The sequence below is a fragment of the Eucyclogobius newberryi genome, unplaced genomic scaffold (assembly GCF_026437365.1).
Source record: "Eucyclogobius newberryi isolate DKJ021-1_F unplaced genomic scaffold, fEucNew1.0.hap1 SCAF_7, whole genome shotgun sequence".
In the NCBI taxonomy this organism is placed as follows: Eukaryota; Metazoa; Chordata; class Actinopteri; order Gobiiformes; family Gobiidae; genus Eucyclogobius; species Eucyclogobius newberryi.
In genome coordinates, this window is record NW_027316389.1 from 22,525,555 (window position 1) to 22,547,861 (window position 22,307).

The window sequence follows — 22,307 nt, forward strand, 5'->3', positions numbered from 1 at the left end:
TTATTTCGTCATCATGGTTTATTTTGTACTATAAACTGTTCCAACCTTTTGTGGACAATGAGGACATCTACAGGTGGAAGATTGCCATTGCATCAGTCATACATACGCTTGTCGCTGATTGATGACGTGATGTTAATGGCCGCTTGCGCTGTGCCGTGCGGTATATTTTATTTTCCTCACCGTATGGGTTAAAATTGTTTTTGTTCTACTCGCGGTGATCTCCTGATAGGATTTCCAGTGGGCAGAGGCAGTTGTTAACGCTATAGTGTCGTGCTTTAAAGACCTCCGAGCGGGCAAGGTGATAAAAAGATGTCGATCGTAGAAGTTCAAAAGAGTAGTCGCGTTGTTAGCTTAGCTTCTGTTTAGGCTGCCTTGTAAATGGAAGTAAATCACCCGATTGTACCAGGGACGTCTTAAAATGGGAATGTTAGGAGTACCATATTATTAAGTGGTGTTTTTGTATTTTCTAATCGTTAATGTCCGAGGTAAAGTTCGCTCGCCCCTGTGTTCCTTCGTTCAGGCCCTAGCATTAGCCGCGTTAGCTGTCATGTTTCGCCACAGGTGAACTTATTGACTTGGCCGTGTGTTGTGTTGTCATAAAGACTCGATAAGGTACATCATGGAATACTTTTCTTTCAGTTAGGGTTTCTAATTTATTGTGACGATATTAAGCTTTAATGCTCAACTGTGATTCATTCAGTTATATCAGATGTTCGTTGCCAGTTCAACTTTGGCGTACAATTAAGAGCCATTGGTATAATTGGTTCAAAATGTCCCTCGTAGCCTCCAGATTCTATTATTTGTATCAATAATATCTCGACTCATGTAGTTATAATATAGTCAGCTATTTTTGGTTGTGTTTGAGCTTGAGGTAATTTAGATAACAAATCTATCCAGTCTGTATTTGATTAAACCGGACACTATTAATTGGATATTTAAGAGGATTTTTAAAATTGTTTACATACTAAACATTCTATCACTAATGGAAAACAAAACACTTTCAAATTAGCTTCCTCAAAGTGCTACACTAACTAAATGAAAGCGGTCAATCTTTTGTTTACAATTGGAAATGTGCTGGAGTAGACCTATCTGGCTGTAAATGTAACAAGGTAACTAACTCTACTGTTTTGTACTATTTGCAGCTTGACATTGGGTAATGGATACTCCGGAAAGCCCGAGCCTTTCCCCTCAGTCGCCCGAGGAAGAAGAGCGAGGCTATTCTGACAGTGAGCTGCTGGGCTCTGTGGATGGTGACGCAACCCTGGCAATATCAGACAGTGAGATTGTCCAGGATGAGAATGGTGCTGAGGATGAGGCAGAGGAAAGCGGGGAACTAGAATCAAGATCAATGGAGGATGGGCAGGTTAAAGATGAACTGGTCCCAGATTTTGTCTCGGACCCAGAGGAGGAAGAGCCAAACATATGCATAGATAAAGTGGAAAAGTCAATTGTTCTGATGAAGGACGAGGAGGATGGGGATGAGGGATCAGGTATTAAAGAAGAAGAGGATCAAAGACTGATAGATACTCCACTTTCTCCTGACTCTGAGCCTGACAGAGCGGATGTCCAGGAGAAGGTATACAGCGAGGAAGAGGATGAGGAAAAAATCAAACTTGATGAAGAACATGAGACAAGGAGGACATCAGTGGCAGTGCGAGAGATGAACGAATCTCCGTCTGCGTCTCGAGAATTGGACGAGCATGAGCTGGACTATGATGAGGAGGTCCCAGAGGAGCCTAGTGTACCTCCGCCTGAAGAGGAGGAGGAAGATGAGGCAAAGACTGAGGGTGAGGCAGAGGCCGAAAGCAGCAAAAGAAAAGAGAAGAAGCCCATCCTTCCACCATCTCCCACAGACAACAGGAAGAATGAAGATGGGAGAGGCAGAGCCCGCAGGGATTCTTTTAGAGACAAGAGGAATGATGACGACGATGGGGAGATTGATGAAGGAGAAATTGATGTAAGTGGGGAATGGGAGTTTGAACATTGATTTAAAAAAAAAGAAAGAAAAAAAAAAAGAAGTGACACCAATTAAGCTAAATGATTCTCTGCTATTTTTTACTTTTGCTGACACTTTATTGTCATGGGTTTGATTCCTGGCCTAGACCATTTTCTAAATGTCTATCTATACCCTCTCTTGCCCTATTAATACAATTATATTACAATACCCAAAAAATACATGCAAACATACATACATTAAAATATTTTATTGGACATTGTAAGATTTTAATATGTTGCATTGATCATTTGTTTGTAGGAGGAGGACTTGGAGGAAGGGGAGGTCAAGGACCCCTCAGACAGGAAGATTCGACCAAGACCTATCTGTAGGTTCTTCATGAAAGGTATCATCAGTGAATGTGGCTGTCTGTACAGTCTGTCAGTACAAATTACGGTAGAGTTTGGTGTTGAATGACAAGATATGATCAAAATACTAATTTTGAAGATATGCACATGTTGAATAACAAACATGTAAGAAGAAGCATGGTATAAAGATCTGATGAAATATGGTTTTGCCACTTAAAATTGCTGTTCATTCCATACATATTTGGGCAACACTCAATACAAACTCAACCAAGACATTTACAGGCCCATTTCTGATAGATTGCAAAATATCGTCTGACTATTGTAGTTATTGGGAAAATGCTGAAAACATCAAGTTCATCATTGTTATGTCATTGTTGCCCACATCAACATAAGGTAAAGAAGAATGCAATTATCTGGCACTGGTTAGATCTTTCTACAGCTAGGGAGATGTTTTATTTCAAATGTATTATTATTTATTCATACATTGTTAACTCAATATGAGAAATTCTCACTATTTCACCTTGTGTTTCACAAAAAACACATGCAGCAAATAATCACACAAAATATCAAGAGAGAAATGTCCATAAAACATCAATAGAAATTACATAAATGAACACATGCAAAACGTGCTCGCACACACAATATAGAGTCAAATTGAGTCAAAGCAAGCAAAGCAAGAGCACTGGTATTGTTTTTTTAATTTATTTAAATGGGACAGTGCATATTAATGAACATACAATGTAAATAGGCCAGAATTAGCCTATTGCCTACTTTCCATCTGTTGTCCTTGGCAGGTCACGTGGGTATTTTTGAACAAGATCTTTGAATTCATTATTTAAGACATGAGATTGACCACTGGTATATGAAATTGTCTTTGTGTCGTGTTGTTTCACAAATAAGGAGAAATGTAACTGAAAGTCTCTTTTCCTAAGTCAGCACTGACACGGTGCAACTGTGATATCGAGGACAAGAACTCAACAAAAGGCAGTGTTTGTGGAAAGAGTTCAATCTTCCATCCAGATCCCCAAGTATTTATTTCAGAATTCAGAAATCAGAAAAAGGTTTATTGCCATTGTCAGTAAATAAAAACAAGATTCACAAACTAAGAACTTTCTTCGATGATAAGGTGCAACAAAAAACGACAATATAATAGCAAAATATATATAATACAAATATATATTATAATAAGGCATGGATAGAAAAAAAAGTTAACTAAATAAGAAAAGAAAAAAATCTATTGTTTTAATGTTGGTCTATAATACAGTCAAATGTTATCTGCTACTGGAATGAATTTGTGAGTGACATTATCTTTGACATTAGCATTTTCTCCCCTAGGAAACTGTACATGGGGAATGAACTGCAGATTCATCCACCCAGGGGTCAATGACAAAGGAAACTATTCCCTCATCACAAAGCCAGACCCCTTCTCTCCAAATGGGGCACCTCCTGGAGGTCCACACCCACTCATACCCAATAACCCCTGGGTTCGTCTGACTGTTTTCATTCTTTTACTGTTCTTGTATGTAGAGCCTTGATTCAATTCTGTGCCGTAGGGATGGGAAGATAATGCCTCCAGGTGTCCGTGACACATTCTCTTACCAGTGTTGACAAGCGGTTGACACTGTTGGTGTATTATTGCGCCATCAAAAAGCACTGCAGTTTATGCAACCGTGTAATCAAAACATTCAATCAGAAATGTGAACATCAGATTTTGATGAATGTGTTTGCATAACCAACAAATAACAGATAAAAGCCTGATAAATCCCACATATGTGAAATAAAAAAAATAATCCCAGCATCTTTTGAACAATAAAGAAGGCTATGTGAAACAGTGAATGAACTGCTTGTAGTAAGGGAACTTGTTATGACTAGGGCTGTCATTTTTATTGTCCCAAATTAGGCCGCAGTTATTTTATTACTTGGTTTACAGATTTTTAAATGAAATATATTGAACAGGCGGAGGAAATATAAATATAATTTCAATTTCAAAATATTTTTTCTTCACAAAACATTAATATAATAATTCAAGAAAATATGCAGGAAAAATATTAAATTCAAAGAACACTTGATGAATTTGGCACCGAAGTCTCTGAGTACGAACAGCGGAGTTGACATTTCAACAGCATCCACTTTACATTGCGGTCACATATTTTGTCGGGCAGGTGTCTGTTTAGTATATCTCCAACTGTATCATCCCAATCACCACTTGAAACGATATGGCCTCCAGATAGTACGGTTATGCAAAACCACACTGGCCCATGGAGCGCTGGCCACTGCGGTATCGCCATTTTAAATACCCATCATGCATCGCGCATACGCACATGGCGTCAGTACAATGCTTTCCAAAATAAATGACTCCCTTGCTTCATGCTCTTATCTTTTGACTTAATACCACTTTTTATATTTCATTTAATGCTTTTTTTATTTTGCTTTGTCGGCGATACTTTATAAAAAAATATATATAATTTATTTTTATTTATACATTTATAAAAAATATTCTGTGGACTTTACACTGTGACGTGACTCGATGTTAAAATCATGAGATTAAATGATTTGTATTGCTTGACTTGACAGCCCTAGTTGTGTCCTATCTAAGTGCACCCACATACATATTTGGTGATAAACAGAAACACAGGCCAGACCTTTTCTCAAGGCGACACTCATAAGTGTCACTCTCTCTGCACCCGATATTGTTTTTGTAAAGAAAAGTGAATTGGCTGTTGCTTGAACGTTTACTATGGTTCTGTTCTTGACCTTTTCTAGGCTGGACCAGCAGTGGAGGAACTGCCTCCCCCTCCTCCACCTGTGGAGCCCCCTGTGGAAAGTGCCTGGGAGAGAGGTCTCAGACATGCCAAAGAGGTAACGCAGTTTTCTTTAAATGTATTTTTAAATGAACAAATAAATAATGTTACATGCAGTAAAAAAAAAAAAAAAATGATATCTTCCTCAGGTGCTGAAGAAGGCCACCATGAGAAAGGAGCAGGAGCCTGACTTCGAAGAGAAGCGTTTTAATGTGACCATTGGGGAGGACGAGAGGGAGTTTGACAAAGAGAATGAATTCTTCAAAGAGCGCAGCTACCGCATTATCAGAGAGTATGTTATTACCGCTTGTATTCTCAAAGCCATTGGTTCTACATTTCTGTTTCATTACTGTATTTTAGAATTGTAGTTGGAGCAGTCTTTAGATGAACAAAATAGTGAAAGACATTTTTATTTGAACAAGGCGAAATAAAATTCATACTAAAATCATCGCTCAGTCCTTCAGTATCAGTATTGTTCAACTTGTTTATCATAAATTTTGATTGCCATTTTTATATTTCAGTGAGATGGAACTTCGAGATCCTATTTATGGGTAAGTCATACATTTGTTTTGTCAAAAACATTATGTAATGATGATTTAAAAAAAATATTAATCCAATTCATGGGAATTGATTAAAAGGTTTAATCAATTAGTTTAGAATTTAGTTTCTAGAAGAATGACCAAAATCATCACCAAACAAAACTAGTGGGGGATATTAAGCAACTTGTGAACCGTATTTTCCGGACTATAAGTCGCACCAGCCAAAAAATGCATAATAGAGAAGAAAAAAAAAAACATAAGTTGCACTGGAGTATAAAATGTGGTTGCAAGTGTGAAAATAACGTATAATATCAATAATATCACATATCGCTCCGGAGTATAAGTATAAATAAAAGTATAAGTCACACCCTGGCCAAAACTATGAAAAAAGGTGCCCAGCCCTACGTCAGAAATCGACTTGTGATTTCATCCTTGAGATCTTTGTTTGATGCAACTCTTGTGCTAAAAAGCTAACGCTTTTCCCCACAATCTTGTCTTGTTGGTCAAACTCTTCCATGCTCTGAGAAAATTGTGATATGATTTTGTTTTATTTTTTGGTCCACCCCTAATAACACACTGATAAAAGCATGTTCTATTTTTTTCCCCCCAATGGTTTAACAATGTGAGCAATATCAATATAATCTACGCTTTTGTTCACTTTATTACTTTGCAGTGATCCGTATGCTGACCCCTATTATGACTATGAAATGGAAGCTTTGTGGCGTGGTGGTCAGTATGAAAACTTCAGAGTGCAGTATACAGAAGCACCTCCTCCTCCTTACCACTACAATGTGAGTAAAACAACTACATTATTCTTTTTAAGTTTTACAACTTAAAACCCCTGTTTGGGGGGGGGGGGGGCTGGTAAATGCTACAGTTGTCTGTTGTGGCAACCTCAGTAAATATTTCTTGAATATCTTTGTTGAGGAAGTAGTTTATTTTATTTAAGCTCTCCTTTTCAGAAGTGGTCTACATAATGCAATTAAACTTGCTAAAATCACCTGGGATAATAGAGTGTATATTTGTTGCCGACAGGATCGTGAACGCGAGCGAGACCTCCGAGAGCGGCCCCGGGACAGAGAGAGGGAGCGGGATCACCGGGAGAGGGAACGGCGTCAGAGGGAGCGGGAGAGAGAGCGGGAGAGGGAGAGGCTGCGGCGAAAAGACGAGTTTGACCGGGACCGCATGAAGGGAGGGAGGGAGGACAAGGAGCGACCGAGGCTGCGGCCCCCGCGTGAGCCACGTGAGAAGAAGGACGAGGACAAACTGAAGGGCCGCCCAGACCTCGCCGTCCAGCCAAAGTAAGTATATACAAATGAGTCCAAACGATGGCCTGGGCCTTAGGCTTCCTGCTTAAATACATTTTTATTTCCATTTTTCAATTGTATAAATTATGACCTCATTAACCGACTTTCTAACCAACTGTCAAACTTCCGTATGCCGAAATACAGTCGGTACGGAAAGTATTCAGACCCCTTTAGTTTTTTCACTCTTTGTTTCATTGCAGCCATTTTCTAAAATAAAATAAAAAATCTCAATATACACTCAGCACCCGTCTTGACAGAACGGTTCTCGGTGACTCGGTTCTAGTCCTTCACTGGAGTCCAGCTGTGTTTAATTAAACTGATTGGACTAGATTAGGAAAGGCTCACACCTGTGTGTGTGTATAAAAGACCTTAAAGCTCAGTGTCAGAGTAAATGACAATCCTGAGATCCAAGGAACTGCCCAAGGAGCTCAGAGACAACTGTGGCAAGGCACAGATCTGGCCAAGGTTACTGAAGAATTTCTGCTGCACTCAAACTTCCTAAGAGCACAGTGGCCTCCATAATCCTTAAATGGAAGGAGTTTGGAACGCCCAGAACTCTTTGTAGACCTGGCCAGGCTTTTTAATAGGATTTGGAAACACCCCGTCCAAATAATTTTGTCCGCAAAAAAGTACTTTAAAAAATGTGCGCTCGCGCCTAAAATTATGATCACACTCCGCCATTTGGGAGCGGCGTATCTCGCTGTATTTTCCGACACTTTTACTAAATAAAGCTGCTCTTTTAACGCTGTGCGCCGTCTGACGTTACGCCGTGAGCCGTAAACGAGTGCCCGAGTACCGTGCAAGCGCTGTTTGCCCGTGTTGGGCGTCACTCAAAAATGCCCGTCCACATTTTAAAATACCCCGTCCAAAATACGGGAAGACGGCCCCCTATCTAAAAGCCTGGACCTGGTCGTCCAGCCAAACAGAGTAATCGTGGGAGACGAGCCTTGGTGATGGAAGTAAAGAAGAACCCAAAGATCACTGTGGTGAGGGAAGTAAAGAAGAACCCAAAGATCACTGTGGTGAGGGAAGTAAAGAAGAACCCAAAGATCACTGTGGTGAGGGAAGTAAAGAAGAACCCAAAGATCACTGTGGTGAGGGAAGTAAAGAAGAACCCAAAGATCACTGTGGTGAGGGAAGTAAAGAAGAACCCAAAGATTACTGTGGTGAGGGAAGTAAAGAAGAACCCAAAGATCACTGTGGTGAGGGAAGTAAAGAAGAACCCAAAGATTACTGTGGTGAGGGAAGTAAAGAAGAACCCAAAGATTACTGTGGTGAGGGAAGTAAAGAAGAACCCAAAGATCACTGTGGTGAGGGAAGTAAAGAAGAACCCAAAGATCACTGTGGTGAGGGAAGTAAAGAAGAACCCAAAGATCACTGTGGTGAGGGAAGTAAAGAAGAACCCAAAGATTACTGTGGTGAGGGAAGTAAAGAAGAACCCAAAGATCACTGTGGTGAGGGAAGTAAAGAAGAACCCAAAGATCACTGTGGTGAGGGAAGTAAAGAAGAACCCAAAGATCACTGTGGTGAGGGAAGTAAAGAAGAACCTAAAGATCATTGTAGCTGAGCCCCAGAGATGCAGTAGGGAGATGGGAGAAAGTTCCACAAAGTCAACTATAACTGCAGCTCTCCTCCACTTGGGGCTTTATGGCAGAGTGGCCCGACGTAACCCTCTCAGTGAAGAGGTATGAAAGCCTGCATAGAGTTTGACTAAAAACACATAAAGGACTCTCAGAAATAAGATTCTCTGGTCTGATGAGACCAAGATTGAGCTTTTTGGCGTTAATTCTAAGTGGTATGTGTGGAGAAAATAAAGCACTGCTCATCACTAGCCCAATACAATCCCAACAGTGAAACATTGGGTGGCAGCTTCATCCTATGGGGGTGTTCTTCAGCTGCAGGGACAGGACGACTGGGTGCAATTTGAAGGAAAGATGAATGTGGCCAAGTACAGAGATATCCTGGGAGAAAATCTTTTCCAGAGTGCTCAGGACCTCAGGCTGGGCCAAAGTTTCACCTTCCAACAAGACAATGACCCTAAGCACACAGCTAAAATGACAAGGGAGTGGCTTCGGAACAACTCTGTGACCATTCTTGACTGGCCCAGCCAGAGCCCTGACTTAAACCCAAATGAGCATATCTGGAGAGACCTAAAAATGGCTGTCCACCAACTTTCACTATCCACCCTGACAGAACTGGAGAGGATCTGCAAAAGCAAGAGTGGCAGAGGAAAAATGTCTTCATTACCAAGAAGACTCATGGCTGAGGGTGCTTCTACTCAATACTGAGCAAAGGCTCTGAATACTTAGGACCATGTGATATTTCAGTTTTTAGTTTTTAATACATCATCTACCATTTCTGATCAAGATGGGGCGCTGACTGTACTTTAATGAGAAATAAAATTAACTTTTTTGATTTTAGCAAATGGCTGCAATTAAACAAAGAGTGAACGATTTAAAGGGGCCTGAATACTTTCCGTACCCACTGTATTTAGTGTATGACCAAAACTAGGTGCTTTGTGATTTATCAATGTTCAAGTGAGTTCACAGTGTGCACATATTGTATGGCAGGTCTTTTGTCCAGATCCGAAGATAGCACGAGCGTTAGATTACTTACTAACTTACTAGATTACTTTTTTTTACTTGTCCTGGATCTTGAAAGAACTTGTATATTATGATTCAGGGCAGATTTACAGGCCTGTTGCCAACCTGTTATGCAGTAAAGAAAATGTGAAACTATCATTGCATTTAGATAAACATTACTCTCTCATGTCACAATCATGGATGCTTCCGGCCTCTGACCACAGTTGACTGATAATTTAGCTCGTAAGCGCATTTCTTGCGATAATATAACAGATCCAATGGTCTCTCGGCAGGAGCCATCTTGGGCCAAGATTCTTGGGGTCCTTTATATACCGGTAGCTGTCTGCGTTTGACGCGCCGCGTGTAGAGAGACTGCTGTTCCCAGAATGCTTTGCATACATGTTGTTGGGACTTTCTGTTCCGGAGTACTGTAAAGCTAGACGTGCATCGGCGTCTCGTGTCCCAAATTTTCTTTATACACCGTGTACCACACAAAATATCTTCGCAGTTAGTAAGCACAACCAGAAATAAACCATATATTAAGCGCACCGGACTATTAAGCGCACGGACGGCTTTTGAGGACGTTAAAGACTTTTACGTGCGGTTTTAATGTACAATAATTCTGCGTGCAGCATGCCCAACCTCCTCCCTCGCTCACAAACACATCTCAGCGACAGCTACTACTCTCTACCTACCGAAAACGTTGTCCTGTCAAGCAAATCCTACAGCGTCGTACATCTTATGGTTATCACATCTTATAATGTTTACCATTCATTAACCAAAGCAGATCTAATCTTTTGATTACATCAGATCTTATTGCATCTCTGTTGGGTTTTGCCTGCGTTGGTTTATTTTCTCCTCCCTTTTGTTCAATAATTGCAGATCCTGAATAAGCATTTGTTGTTGTTCTATTTTTAACTCCGGTGGTGCACATGCCAGGAGATATTTTTACTCATTTGAGGAAATTACTTCTCGTAGACACACAAAATGTTTATTCAGCTATGGTAGATTGCTACATCAATATTTGCACCTGTTCCTGTCTGGAGGTTTGTTTAGCTGTTCACATGGGTTAATGTACCTATTCTCAATTCATTACAGTTTATTAGTTTTCTAGCAAAGCAAACAAGATGCTGTCTTGTTTTGGCTGATGAAGTCAACTGGAGTGTGGGACAATAAACAAGACACAAAATCCCTCAAATATTTAGATGTCCAGTGTGTACAAGAGAGAAAACACTTGATGTAGCTGAGTTTTGGAAACCCCCATATATCAAATGATAAGGTTTTTCCACCCTTGTTAATTTGTTTTAACAAGTTGTACATTCACTGACTCTTTGGACAATTTCTCCTAGTCACTTTATTCTGGAAAATGACATGAGCGCTGCCATTAATTGTACCTTCCACTTTTAGCCTCCTTGATAGCAAATACATTCTACACAGACTAAAAATCTTTTTTCAGGCCTATAGAATTGGTGCATTGTTGACATTGTTGTGCACATTAACATTTTCCACAAATTAAGCTGCTTTATATACGGTAATATTTTGGTGGCAAGACTTTTCTTTCATTCTCCATTTAAAGAATGTTATGTCAAACTTTACTTTTTTTGAGCATTTAACCATGTTATAACATGGTCCCCTTATCAAAACATTTATTTAGTAGCATTTTGCTTTTCTTTCATGCTAGTTTGATTGGTGTACATTTTCTTAAACTGTGAACGTAGCTCTCAAAATCTTCTCTGGTGTCTTTTAAGTCTGTAAATCATTGGCAGACTCATTCTGTACATTTCTGCAATCAAATCACGATCTTTAAACTACGTGGCTACATTAAGTTTGAGGCTAGTTTGTTTGTGTTTTTATTAAACTTGTGTAATTCTCCCTGCAGCCAGTAGATGGAGCCAACTTTCAGTTACTTTGAAATTTCCTCAGGCTATGACAAACTAATAAGATAAGATAAAATAAGATAATCCTTTATTGTCCCACATGGGACAACAACCACTGTATGAGTTGAGGCCTAGTTTTTGCCTATGGTTTAACTCGGTACTTTTATTGATGAGAAAATAACTAGGTTTAATCCACAGTTTTGTAATCCAAATCAAATGTATTTATAAAGCACATTTAAATCCATGTAATCCCTCATTCATTCAGTAGTGTTCCATTGTAGAAAGATTCCTTTCTAGTCATCTGGACACAGTTTTAGTCATTTTCAATCTGCAGATCAAGTCTGAGAAATCTGATTTATCCTACTCTGAGTAAACCTTGCCCACTGGGCAGAGCCTCCTGTCTGTCCTGTTTTTGTATTTGTTTACACTGGAAATGAAACTGGTAATGAAAGAGTTTCTTCAGAAACGGGAAGAAAACAAGGAAGAAAACACCAGCTCATGACTAGCTCATAATAGAACAGACTGTAAACTTTATTCCAGTTTTGATTGAGGCTCAAGAACCTGAAAAAGTTACAACTTTTAGATGCTGAGTTTTAAATATCATTAAATATAAGCGCAACAAATTCAATTCAATAAACGCAAGGCTTTTCTACATTACATTATTTGACTAGTTTTCCTTCTAAACGATCAACTTAAGTGTGATCAGACACAGAGTCTGAGGAGAAGAAACCATCTCTGCTGGAGGAGGCAGAGCACGACACATGGACTGGAGAGGTTCAGAGAGAGACTTTAGTCAGATATAATTAAATAAGTCAATTCACAAAATGGTGAAGGCTAATTTTACTTTAGTAAAGAATACTCATACTAAAGCATAGCCTATACTACATCAAAACATGGTGCTAAATAATTGTGTTCTGGTTCTATACATTTTTAAATGGATTTTATACTTTTTTATAGAATAAAAATAAATGGTTTCAAAATAGCCAAATGTATGGAAAATATTGGCCTAATATTGGTTACCGGACAAAAATATCCATACTGATGGTCCACTAGTAACATGAAGTAAACTGGCTCTGATGGCTACATTGTCTGAAAGTGGCATGTGCCACTTGAATCTAGTATCAATACGATGAATACTGTAATCAACATATGTAGACTGACTTTATTTTTTCTGCTTGATTTTAGCAGACCTATGGAGCCTCCATTAAAGAAGGAATCGGGTCCTTTGGGGAGTAGGCGTCCAGACGAGTGGAAAGACCCTTGGCGAAGGTCCAAATCTCCACGGAGACGTCCCAATATGGGCTCTCCGCTTAGAGGCCGTCGCAGACATCGTCCTTCAGGTTCCTCTGTGTCTCTTTCAAACTCATCCAGGTAAAAAGTCAAAACAAAGGTTTAAATATATATAATAATTATTAACCAATATTGTACAACTCTGTACAACAACTGTATCTAAATGTTCTTTTAGAATGCTTTATAGAGCAGGGGTACAATAATATTGTGTGTCAGACCACAAAACTAACATTTGAAACTAAGCGTCACAGCAGTAATGGCAAATATCTTTTAACATGTTTTTCTCACTGCTGTACAGCCATACCAACTTATCAAAGCCCGATCCCGTCAGATCTCTGAAGCTAAGCGTGCATGGGCCTGGTTAGTATTTGGATGATAGACCTCGCTAGGTCTCACAGGGAGGCGGTAGTGCACACTGTTGTTGTATTCTGTCCATGAATGCTAGTTTATGAAAGGAGACGGATGAAAATTAGCCCCTGAATTCACTCCAGTGTGTTCATTAGCATGCGCTGTCCCGTCCAAACTAAACAAATACAAGCATCATTTAATGGTCATTTCCAGCCAGAAATATTTTTTTGGGGAGAGAAGAATAACTTGAATCTTTTTGGACTTAACTACATTGAAAGCTTGTCATGTGCCACTTGATGTTATTAAAAGTAAGAGCTGCTTTTGTGTTACAGGTCGTCCTCGCGCTCCTCGTCCTTCTCTGGCTCAGGCTCCTCTCGCTCTCGAAGCCGCTCCTCCTCCTTCAGCTCTTACACCAGTCATTCTTCACAGCACAGCTCTTTCAGTGGCAGCCGCTCCAGGTACCAAGTCATTTAAGAGGCCAAATTGTTTGTTTTTTTATTTGTTAGTGCAATTGATTCTTACAGAATAAAATAAAACATTCAAAACATAAAGGAAGATGAGAAAAGATAAATAAGTTAATTAAGTTCATTGAAAACGACAACAACAAAAAACAATATACAAACACACAAGCATTCAAAAAAGAAAATAATTAAGTAACAAAATGGGTTTGCCAGGTTATATATACTGGTACTTGTTTAGTAAAACGTTTATATTTATTCAGTGGTTCTCGTACAAAAGTATTATAGTTTGGAATCATGATAATATGAATATTATTATTATCCATTCAAATTAAAGATGATAACAAAAATGTATTTAAAAATGCTGCTCTATTGTTTTAGCGAAAGTTTAGACCACTTTGTTAGCAGCAGACAGAGAAAAACTTCCATGACTTTCAAGGCAGTAAGTACTCAAAACAGAAGGAGTACCTGCCAGTGTAAAATTACATATTTGTGAGTAGAATCACTTACTTTTGTTTTGAAAGATTAAAAATCCTTTTTTTAACCCATTTAAACATGATTTAAGTTGAGGAACCTCTTGATCTGATTGTGATTCAAACATGAATTCTCAGGTCTCGATCTTTCTCTTCTTCTCCATCTCGGAGTCCCGCACCACCAAGAAATGCAAAGAACAGACCAGTCCCTCCTCCAGGACCAAAAGGGTAGGTTTATCAAACATGCAAACATGTTTCATTTTATGCTTTTAACACTCGATTGCACCTATTATACACCCTTCTATTGTTTGTTAACAAAACAATCTAATGTTTGACAGAACATGGCGCACGTCAATCACCTAACTTATCATTACTCATTACCTTGATTAGCTTTTAGTGTAAATTTCTACTTGTTGCACAAGTTGTTGTTTTACCTTCTCTGATAATGTGAGTGAAAACCTTGTGTCTTTTATCTCCCTAAGTGTGCCTCTGAAGCCCGGTGCCATGCCCCCTCCTCGCAGGGAAAAGCCTCTTGTAAAGAAAGCCCCCAGTCCTCCTCCTCCTGGGCCACAAAGCAGACCTCCCAAAACCTCAGCAGAGCCAATGAAACCCCCAATAACTCCTCGGGACCCTCCAGGGACCGGTGCCTCTGCAGGATCGACCGGAGCAGGACGACCTGCTGTTCCTAAAGAGCCGGGAAAACCTCCTAATCCTCGGGAAGGCCGACGTAAAGAGCGCCACGTCCCACAAAGGTAAGCACTGAGGGCAACAGGAACTCAATGCAAACAGTACACTGAACCAACGACACATTTAGAGTCTAAACATGGCTCTGTTCACAAGTCAATTGAGCACAACATAAAACAATGTTTCTCCTTTTGTAAAGGCTACTTTCTAAAAATGTTATATCAGCCAATAATGGGTGATTGGTAGGAGCCTCAAACCCACAAAGTGCAGTTCTAGCCTTCAGGCAGAGACCTTAAAAAAACAATGCCATTATGCTAAGTAGGAAAACATTTTTACATCAGGGTCAGTGAGACCTGTGGCCAGTAAATAATGTCATGAATCATTAATAAATGAGTCAAACTCTAAACAAACATCAAATATTACTTTTTTTTAGGGATGAGCTCCAAGTCCAGTATGTTATCGGCACCGTCTTATCTTCTTACACAAGATGTAGTTGTGTGACACTACTGTGGCCAGTATGCAAAAAACTATTACATGTTTCCCATTGCGCTACAGTCAAATCCACAAAGTTCAGGACACAGCTCTTGGTCTATCCCAAAGGGGCATGCCGTAGGTGTGCGGGAGTTATTTGCATGCAGCAGTGCTCCGAGGGGAATCTATGTAAAGGGCAGGGAAGCACAGCTTTTGTGTGGCGCGTGGGCAAAGTTACACGTGACACTGTAGGAAAATGTGTGCTCGGTTTGTACGTCTGATCTTGACCTCGCTATATGGGCTGTGCAAATTATAGTCTTGTAAATACTCTTGCTCTATCCAATGTACATATTTTGTTTGTAAATCGATTACATTTTGTTCTAAACAATGTGTATGTATTTTATTCCTTTTTGTCAGACATCTTTGTAGTGAGATGTATTTACCTTGACATGTTTCACCTGCTAACAGCAAACCATCTTCAGAACTGTGTCCTGAGACATTGTATCTGAAGACGAGATGGACATTATCAAACTAACTACATATCTAATAATGGATAACTGTGCACCTTCTGCTACAGGTTAACTTTGTAGTACATAAAATCTGATTCTAACCCAAAAACATTTAATTATGATGCATTTATTTCTGAATTGAGCACCCCAGCTCAACCAATGTAAAGGGAGTTGGAGGTGCTGATTGCCAGTATATCTGCAAATATATTTTATTTGTGAATGGGCGGCTGATTATAAGTCTTTGGTAAACTAATATTTGGCTTGTTGCTCTGGGCAATGAACTATTCTGGTATTTAGATTTTACAATCCATAGCCAGGCCCAAAAATCTAAGTTCAACTAAAGATCACACATTCATTGCTCTTCTATTTTTACTTATTAGTCTGTCCTCAGTGCATCAGATTTGTCTTTTTGAATAGACTGAGAATAACCACATGATGGGCCAAATATGATCAGAAAACGTTCTGATACTGTAACCGATATGTCACTTGTGTCTGTGTGACTCTTCAGGAGGACGGTGAGTGGCAGTCCCACAGGAAGTGGCAGCAGTTACAGCGGCTCCAGCTCCAGATCCTCCTCGAACTCCCTCTCACACTCCGGCTCCAGAAAGTCCAGGTATTCGACAAACACATCTTTTACACGACTCCGTACTGCCAGAATACTACTGTGATTGGGCTTGTGGATTAAATTTTCGATGGTGAGACAAATTCATATGAGGTGTCGATACACTCAATACTTTGTTTAGTTCAATTCTCAGGCATACTTTACACAATGTATTTCTTTGCTCAACACAGGAACATTTTAAATCTCACATCTAGTGTTCTCTCAGCTGGGCTTTTTATGGAAAGTCATAAATGAGGATTTTAATGCATTAGTGTTCAACAAAGGCCATTGAGAGTGCAGAATTCCTCTCCACTGACTCCCACTTTAACTAATCATTAACAAGGTTCATAATGCTGCTTCACCTCCTAATGTTGGAACAAATATGGATCATTGTATATACAGAGCATGAATATGTGAGTAATTAAATGCTAGTCTGGAGTGGAAAGTCAATAAGAAGGGGGGATGATGATGATAAGTCACCTGAAACATTGCAATATCATACATTTTCCAATTCCAATATATTCTAAATATTCATATGCCTTGATGTGACAATAGTTCATGTGCATCTTAATGTGCATCTATGGACAGGTGTTGAAAATTAGCATATTCTGCTATAACACTTAAAACATTGCATCTGGTTCGTCCAGATGCCATGTCCATATTAAATAAATAAATAATAAATAATGAGTAGTGTACTTACGTTCTGGCGCTGTCTGACTTGCGTTTGCAGATCGCTGAGTGTGAGCAGCGTGTCGTCCGTGTCGTCCGCCTCCTCCAGCAGCAGCTCTGTTCGCAGCGCAGACTCTGAGGACATGTACGCAGACCTGGCCAGCCCCGTGTCCTCCGCCAGCTCCCACGCTCCTTCACTGGGCCGCATCCGCAAGGACCGAGGGCCGCCAAGGGACCGGGCACCACACATCCGAGACAAGCCCAGGGGTTAGTCATTCACAGTGCTCATTTGTAATGCAAACAACTATGTGAATTATTTGGACCTGAAAAACAAGTGACCTGAATAAGGATATATTGATGGTATTGACAATTTCCCTTATCGATTTAATTCCTATATAGCCTATAAAATATAACGTGTCTTGTGTATCTAGTATATTTTAAATGATGTGCAGGTCGTAAACTCCAACAGAACTGATACTTTTTCTTGTAGTGAGTGCGGAAGTAAAGAACGCAGCACAGGGTCGAGGCTGGTGCGGCATTTAAAGATACGGTTAAAGAACTGGTTCACAATTCCCCCTAGTGGAAAGTAACTTTGAGCAGTAGTTTGAAGTAGGGATGCGTACCGGTACGCCCGGCCGGTTCTGAACTTGTAAAAATGTTTAGGTTCAGGTTAAAAAAACTAAAAAAGCTGTGATTTGGTACTGGTCTCAGCACTCGCATACTATAACCTTTTTGTTCTAGACCATCTTAAACCTTCCACGTTAACACTGCCATGCATCGCTGTCAATTACTGAATTACTGAAGTCTCACAAGTTGTTGAGCCGAAAAGCGCGAGAAGCATGTGCTGTGTGACACAATGGAGAGAGGAGAGAGAGTCAAGGCAAGAAGCAGGAAGAGGAGAGAGGAAGTTCTGGTTAAGTCCAACTTTCTATCATTTAGTGTAGTTGTGGCCAATATATTTTATTTTCAAAATACTGAGCTGTATTAAATAGCAGATTTTCTCTCTACTTTTTATATTGCACATTATGATAAACAATATTAGGCTATTAATAAAAGCCTACATTGTGTAAAAACCTGCCAATACTGGCAATAAAAAAATAATACTAAAATATAGCCGCAAGCGGCAATGATCGGCCCTCGCCACGCCGCCGCCACGCCGCAAGAGGAGGGGGCGCTAACGCGCCCCAATTTTCCTTTTATTGCGCCTACTGCTGAATCTGTGACGCTGTCACATCTTCTCCCCTTTGTTTTACCATCAAAAAGCAATTTTATTTTGAATTCTTGGCAAAATGTGCGGCACAGACACCGTGACTCTTTGAATAAAAATGTGGATAACTTTTGATGGTCCACCCCTGAAGATGAGTCTCACCAAATTTCAGGTTAATAGGGCTAACGCCCTGAGGGGGAGGAGTTTGTGAAAGTCTAAAGTGTAAACATGTTCTGGCGATTTCCCCATTGGAATAACATGAAAGGTTTCGGTCATCGTTACGGCAACGCCATAACAATTATGACATGGGTCTCATTGACTTTTTTGATGGGGCCAAAATTGAGTTGTGTGTCAAATTTCATAAAATTTCGCAAAACTAAACATTTAACCTCCATATAAAATCTGTAGGGGGCGCTGTGGTGCCAAATTAATTTATTTCACTTCAAGTAGGTTTAGGGCAAAGAGTTTAACAACTGATTCTAATTTGACGCAATTCGGACTTTATTTGCACAAACGGCAGAAATGTTAAATTTGGGAGATTTCTGAAATGCTAGCTACAGTTTGCGGCTTCGCCGCACAGAGACCGTGAGAGGTATCAATGTAATTTGAATAACTTTTGATGTCCCACTCCTCAGTAGCATTTTCACCAAATTTCAGCTTTTTAGGGCCAACGCCCTGGGAGGAGTTCGTAAAAGTACGACGTTTGGAAAAACTCCCGAGTCATGCTTAGCCATTTTTGAAGCAATATGGCCGACATTTGGTTGGGCGGACGGCGTTGCCGTAATAATATTTTTTACTTCTCTTGTCACCATCTACCTCTGCGCCAAATTTCATGATTCTACGATCAGATTTTTTTGGGGTCATTTCCTATCTCTCAATGCATTTTTGGTACATTTGGGGGCGCTGACGCGCCAATTTTTTTTTATTTTAGAAAAGGGAAATAGCCAGAATGTAGAGAGGCACGATTTTTAGAGGTGTGCGAAAAGAAAGAAAGAAGAAAGAATAATATTCCGATGCGAAAACAATGTTTCCCATTTTTCAAATATCATAAACTATACATTTTCGGAAAGCGCTCGCGCTTTCCTACCTCATGGTGTGGGTCCCTGGTCACTGACGGGTACTTTCGTTAATTTTGAGTGGGCTCCGCCCACTTTGTGTTTTTGGCCCTCTTTACAGTAATAATGTAAAATTTTTGCATTACATGTTTATATGCACGGAACATGCAAGAGATGGGGAGCGTATTCGTGAGCTACTTAGCGCAAATGAGTGCTTTATATGGGGATGATCATGGGATCATCCCAATGTAAAGTGCTCGTTTAGTGCGCACTTTTGCACGGGCTTCGCCCGTTTACAACGGTAATGTTCCATTTTCCTACTACTAATGCACGGGGCGTGCGTGAGTGAAGGAGTGCGTTAGTGAGTGTTTGGAAGTGGGCGAGCGCTTTGCGCTCGATTTCGTGCGCACTATGTGCGCACTTTCGCAGCCGTGCTTCGCACGGCCTTACGAGATTAATAGGCCTCTCGCCAGCTTGTGGCGCTCGGGCCTAATAATACAATAATTTAGATCTTCAGGCTTTGTTGAATATAAAAGTAGCTCGTGAGCCGAATGTGTGGGGCCCCCTGGTTTAGCAGCTCACTAGTAGCTTGTGATTTTCAAGTTGTAACTTCTGTTAAAAAAACAGCAAATAATCCAGACAAGTTGAGTTTATTTCAATCTGCAGTTAAGCCTTGTGTTTGATAGTCGTCCTTGTTCAAGTGTCTTCAACTTAATTTAACCCAGTTGCTTGTGTTATGCTGTTATAACATTATGCAAATATGGCATGGGTTCCCTAGTTTGAAGTAATTATTTTTCAAATATATTTTCAGGTTCAGTAAAGCTTCTGACATTTTGTCACAATATTCCTCCTCTCATCATGATCCTGACTTCTGCATTTGTCTCCTCATAGAGCGGCCCCCGAAGAAAGAGGAAGGCTTAAGGGAGGAGCGCAGGAAGATGGATCAGGCTGCTGGTCCACCTCAAAGAAGTAACCCTGCTCCACGGTCAGGTCCAGGGAGCAGAGGTGTGCATCCTTCACCTGGAAGCACTGGACCTCCAGCCAGCTACGGAGGATCGGGTTCCCACAAAGACATCAAACTGACTCTTCTCAATAAGGTTAATACATCTCTTTTAGACTGCACAGGTCTTGCGAAATGCATACATCCGTTGTAAGCCTGTACATTTTTGGTTAAAGAAGACTTATTGCACTTTTTTTCCTGGTATTTAGTTGTTGTGGAAAATGAAATTGTTTTTAGCTAAAAACTATTCTGAATCACTTGCTCACTGCCTGAATCCCACCTCGTTCCTCCTCAGCGTAACAGCAGAACACTGCAGTCTGCTGCTGTTCTGACACGCAGGGATGTGTATCTTTTCAGGAATTGTCTGAGGCTTTATTTGTTCACATTTAAGTTCTCAGGAAAATGGTTCACTGTCAACACCACAATAGACAGGTCCATGTTATGGACTCTAAATGCAACTTTAGTGCTACATGTCAAGATAAGCAGTTTTAAGCTCTACTTTGAGATGTATGTTTCCTTTGTTTTAAGATATCTTTACACGTAGGCTTTATTGACAGGAAAGTACAGAGTGAAATTGGGAAGAAGGAGGACATGCAGTAAATTCTCAGTCAGGAATCAAACTCACGACACTGCGGCCGGCTGCACCTGGAGCCTGGCACGTGTGCTGTGTCTTAACCGCTCCACCACCGGGCAGCACGTGTACTGTAGTTTCTCTCCGTAAAGTAAGGAGCTAAATGGATAGCATGAAGCGCTTCTAATACAAAGCCACTCTGTCGTGGATGAACCCCATTACTCATTTTCAACCTGTTAAACTAAACCCTGTTACAGAAATGATATTAACTGGTTAAAATAAGACAATAATTGCAAGTAACAGAGCCATAGATGGAGATGAATATATGAGCAATCAAGCCTCAAGTTGAGTAAACTAATGATGATGGAAAATATTTTAAGATGGTTAAAAGCTCATAAAAGTTTATTTTGGTTTCTTAATTTTCAGCAACAGGCTGATAAAGGTAACAGGAAGAGATACCTGCCTTCAGACAAAGACAGACCTGGGTCTCCTGCCAGCAAGAGGATGGCCTTGTCTCCTGACAGAGGTGAGGCCATAATAAAATATCTATTGGCTTGTGCTTTATCTACGTACATCATTTTGGTTTAAACCAAACGCGTCCCTCTGGTGTTTGTAGGACGAGACAAGAGGGTTCCTGGCCGGGCTCCCCCTTCTCCTCGACCAGAGCGACTCAAAGCCCCAGGAGCACGGCCCATGGGCCCACAGGGAGACAGGTGAGTGCTGAACTCCTTTATACAAAATCAGATGAATAATGATTTATAACAGCCACACACTATTGAATCTTGAGTGTAAAGAAATAAATCTTAAACGTAACACCAAGCCCCAGCTCCCTTATTCTACTGTACTTGAGTAAACTAAAACTCCTCCCTTCTGCCCCAGGAAACGTCCCATGTCACCGCCTCCAAAGTTGTCAGGAAAAGCGCAAGGAGCTCCCTCTGGCAAAGTCGCGCCCCCTAGCGCTGCCTCAGCTGCCAGTGCAGGCTCTGGCAAACCCAGCAACACACTGTCTCGCCGCGAGGAGCTTCTGAAACAACTGAAGGCAGTTGAGGACGCCATTGCTCGCAAACGAGCTAAGATGCCCACCAAATAGGGAGAGTTCCTCCTATTCAGCGCCAGTGTTGCTCCATGAAGCGGTGTCCCTCAAGGCCTGCCTCGTGTCGAACATGTAAAAAAGTTCTGTGGTTCATGTGCAAAGGCTGATGTGTGAAATGTTGGCAAGTGATTTTCTTGTTTGCCCCTCAGAGATCTCTTTGAGAGCAGGACATTGAAGTTTTTTTTCCTGGGGGCCATGTCAAGCAAAGGGACAGTGGGACCTGATCACAGTAGACGTCTCTCATGCTGCCTCCCAGTAATCAAGATGATCAGACAGTCTCCTTCCGTTTTTGGTCTTTTATTTTCACTATTTCCCTCGTCTCATATTTTTACAGACTCATTATCATAAATACTGCTTTGTCTTGGAGCTTTAGTAAGCATTGGTACCGAAAGTGTTGTCCTCACATGTTGACGACAATAAGAATCACACTAATTCAGAATAAGAGTATACAGAAATATGTATGGCTTTCTT

At 40.5% G+C, this 22,307-nt stretch overlaps 1 protein-coding gene across 1 annotated transcript; it reads left to right on the forward strand.

Annotated features, from left to right (window-relative positions):
* Window positions 1-116: 116 nt before the first annotated feature.
* Window positions 117-22,307, forward strand: zc3h18 (zinc finger CCCH-type containing 18). Its single transcript, XM_072435703.1, has 19 exons — window positions 117-298; window positions 1,143-1,957; window positions 2,255-2,339; window positions 3,637-3,785; window positions 5,065-5,160; window positions 5,252-5,394; window positions 5,624-5,653; window positions 6,315-6,432; window positions 6,677-6,942; window positions 12,593-12,778; window positions 13,378-13,503; window positions 14,115-14,204; window positions 14,459-14,728; window positions 16,149-16,253; window positions 16,972-17,177; window positions 20,064-20,269; window positions 21,170-21,269; window positions 21,360-21,456; window positions 21,623-22,307. Exons 2-19 carry the CDS (start codon window positions 1,157-1,159, stop codon window positions 21,831-21,833), a joined length of 3,285 nt encoding a protein of 1,094 aa, XP_072291804.1. The 5' UTR covers window positions 117-298; window positions 1,143-1,156; the 3' UTR covers window positions 21,834-22,307.

Excerpts from the sequence above, each read along its gene's own strand:
- zc3h18 (XM_072435703.1), top strand. The coding sequence starts at position 1,157 with ATGGATACTCCGGAAAGCCCGAGCCTTTCCCCTCAGTCGCCCGAGGAA. Across the intron at positions 5,395-5,623 it reads AGCTACCGCATTATCAGAGA|TGAGATGGAACTTCGAGATC; the intron begins GTATGTTATTAC and ends TTTATATTTCAG. Across the intron at positions 16,254-16,971 it reads TCCGGCTCCAGAAAGTCCAG|ATCGCTGAGTGTGAGCAGCG; the intron begins GTATTCGACAAA and ends TTGCGTTTGCAG.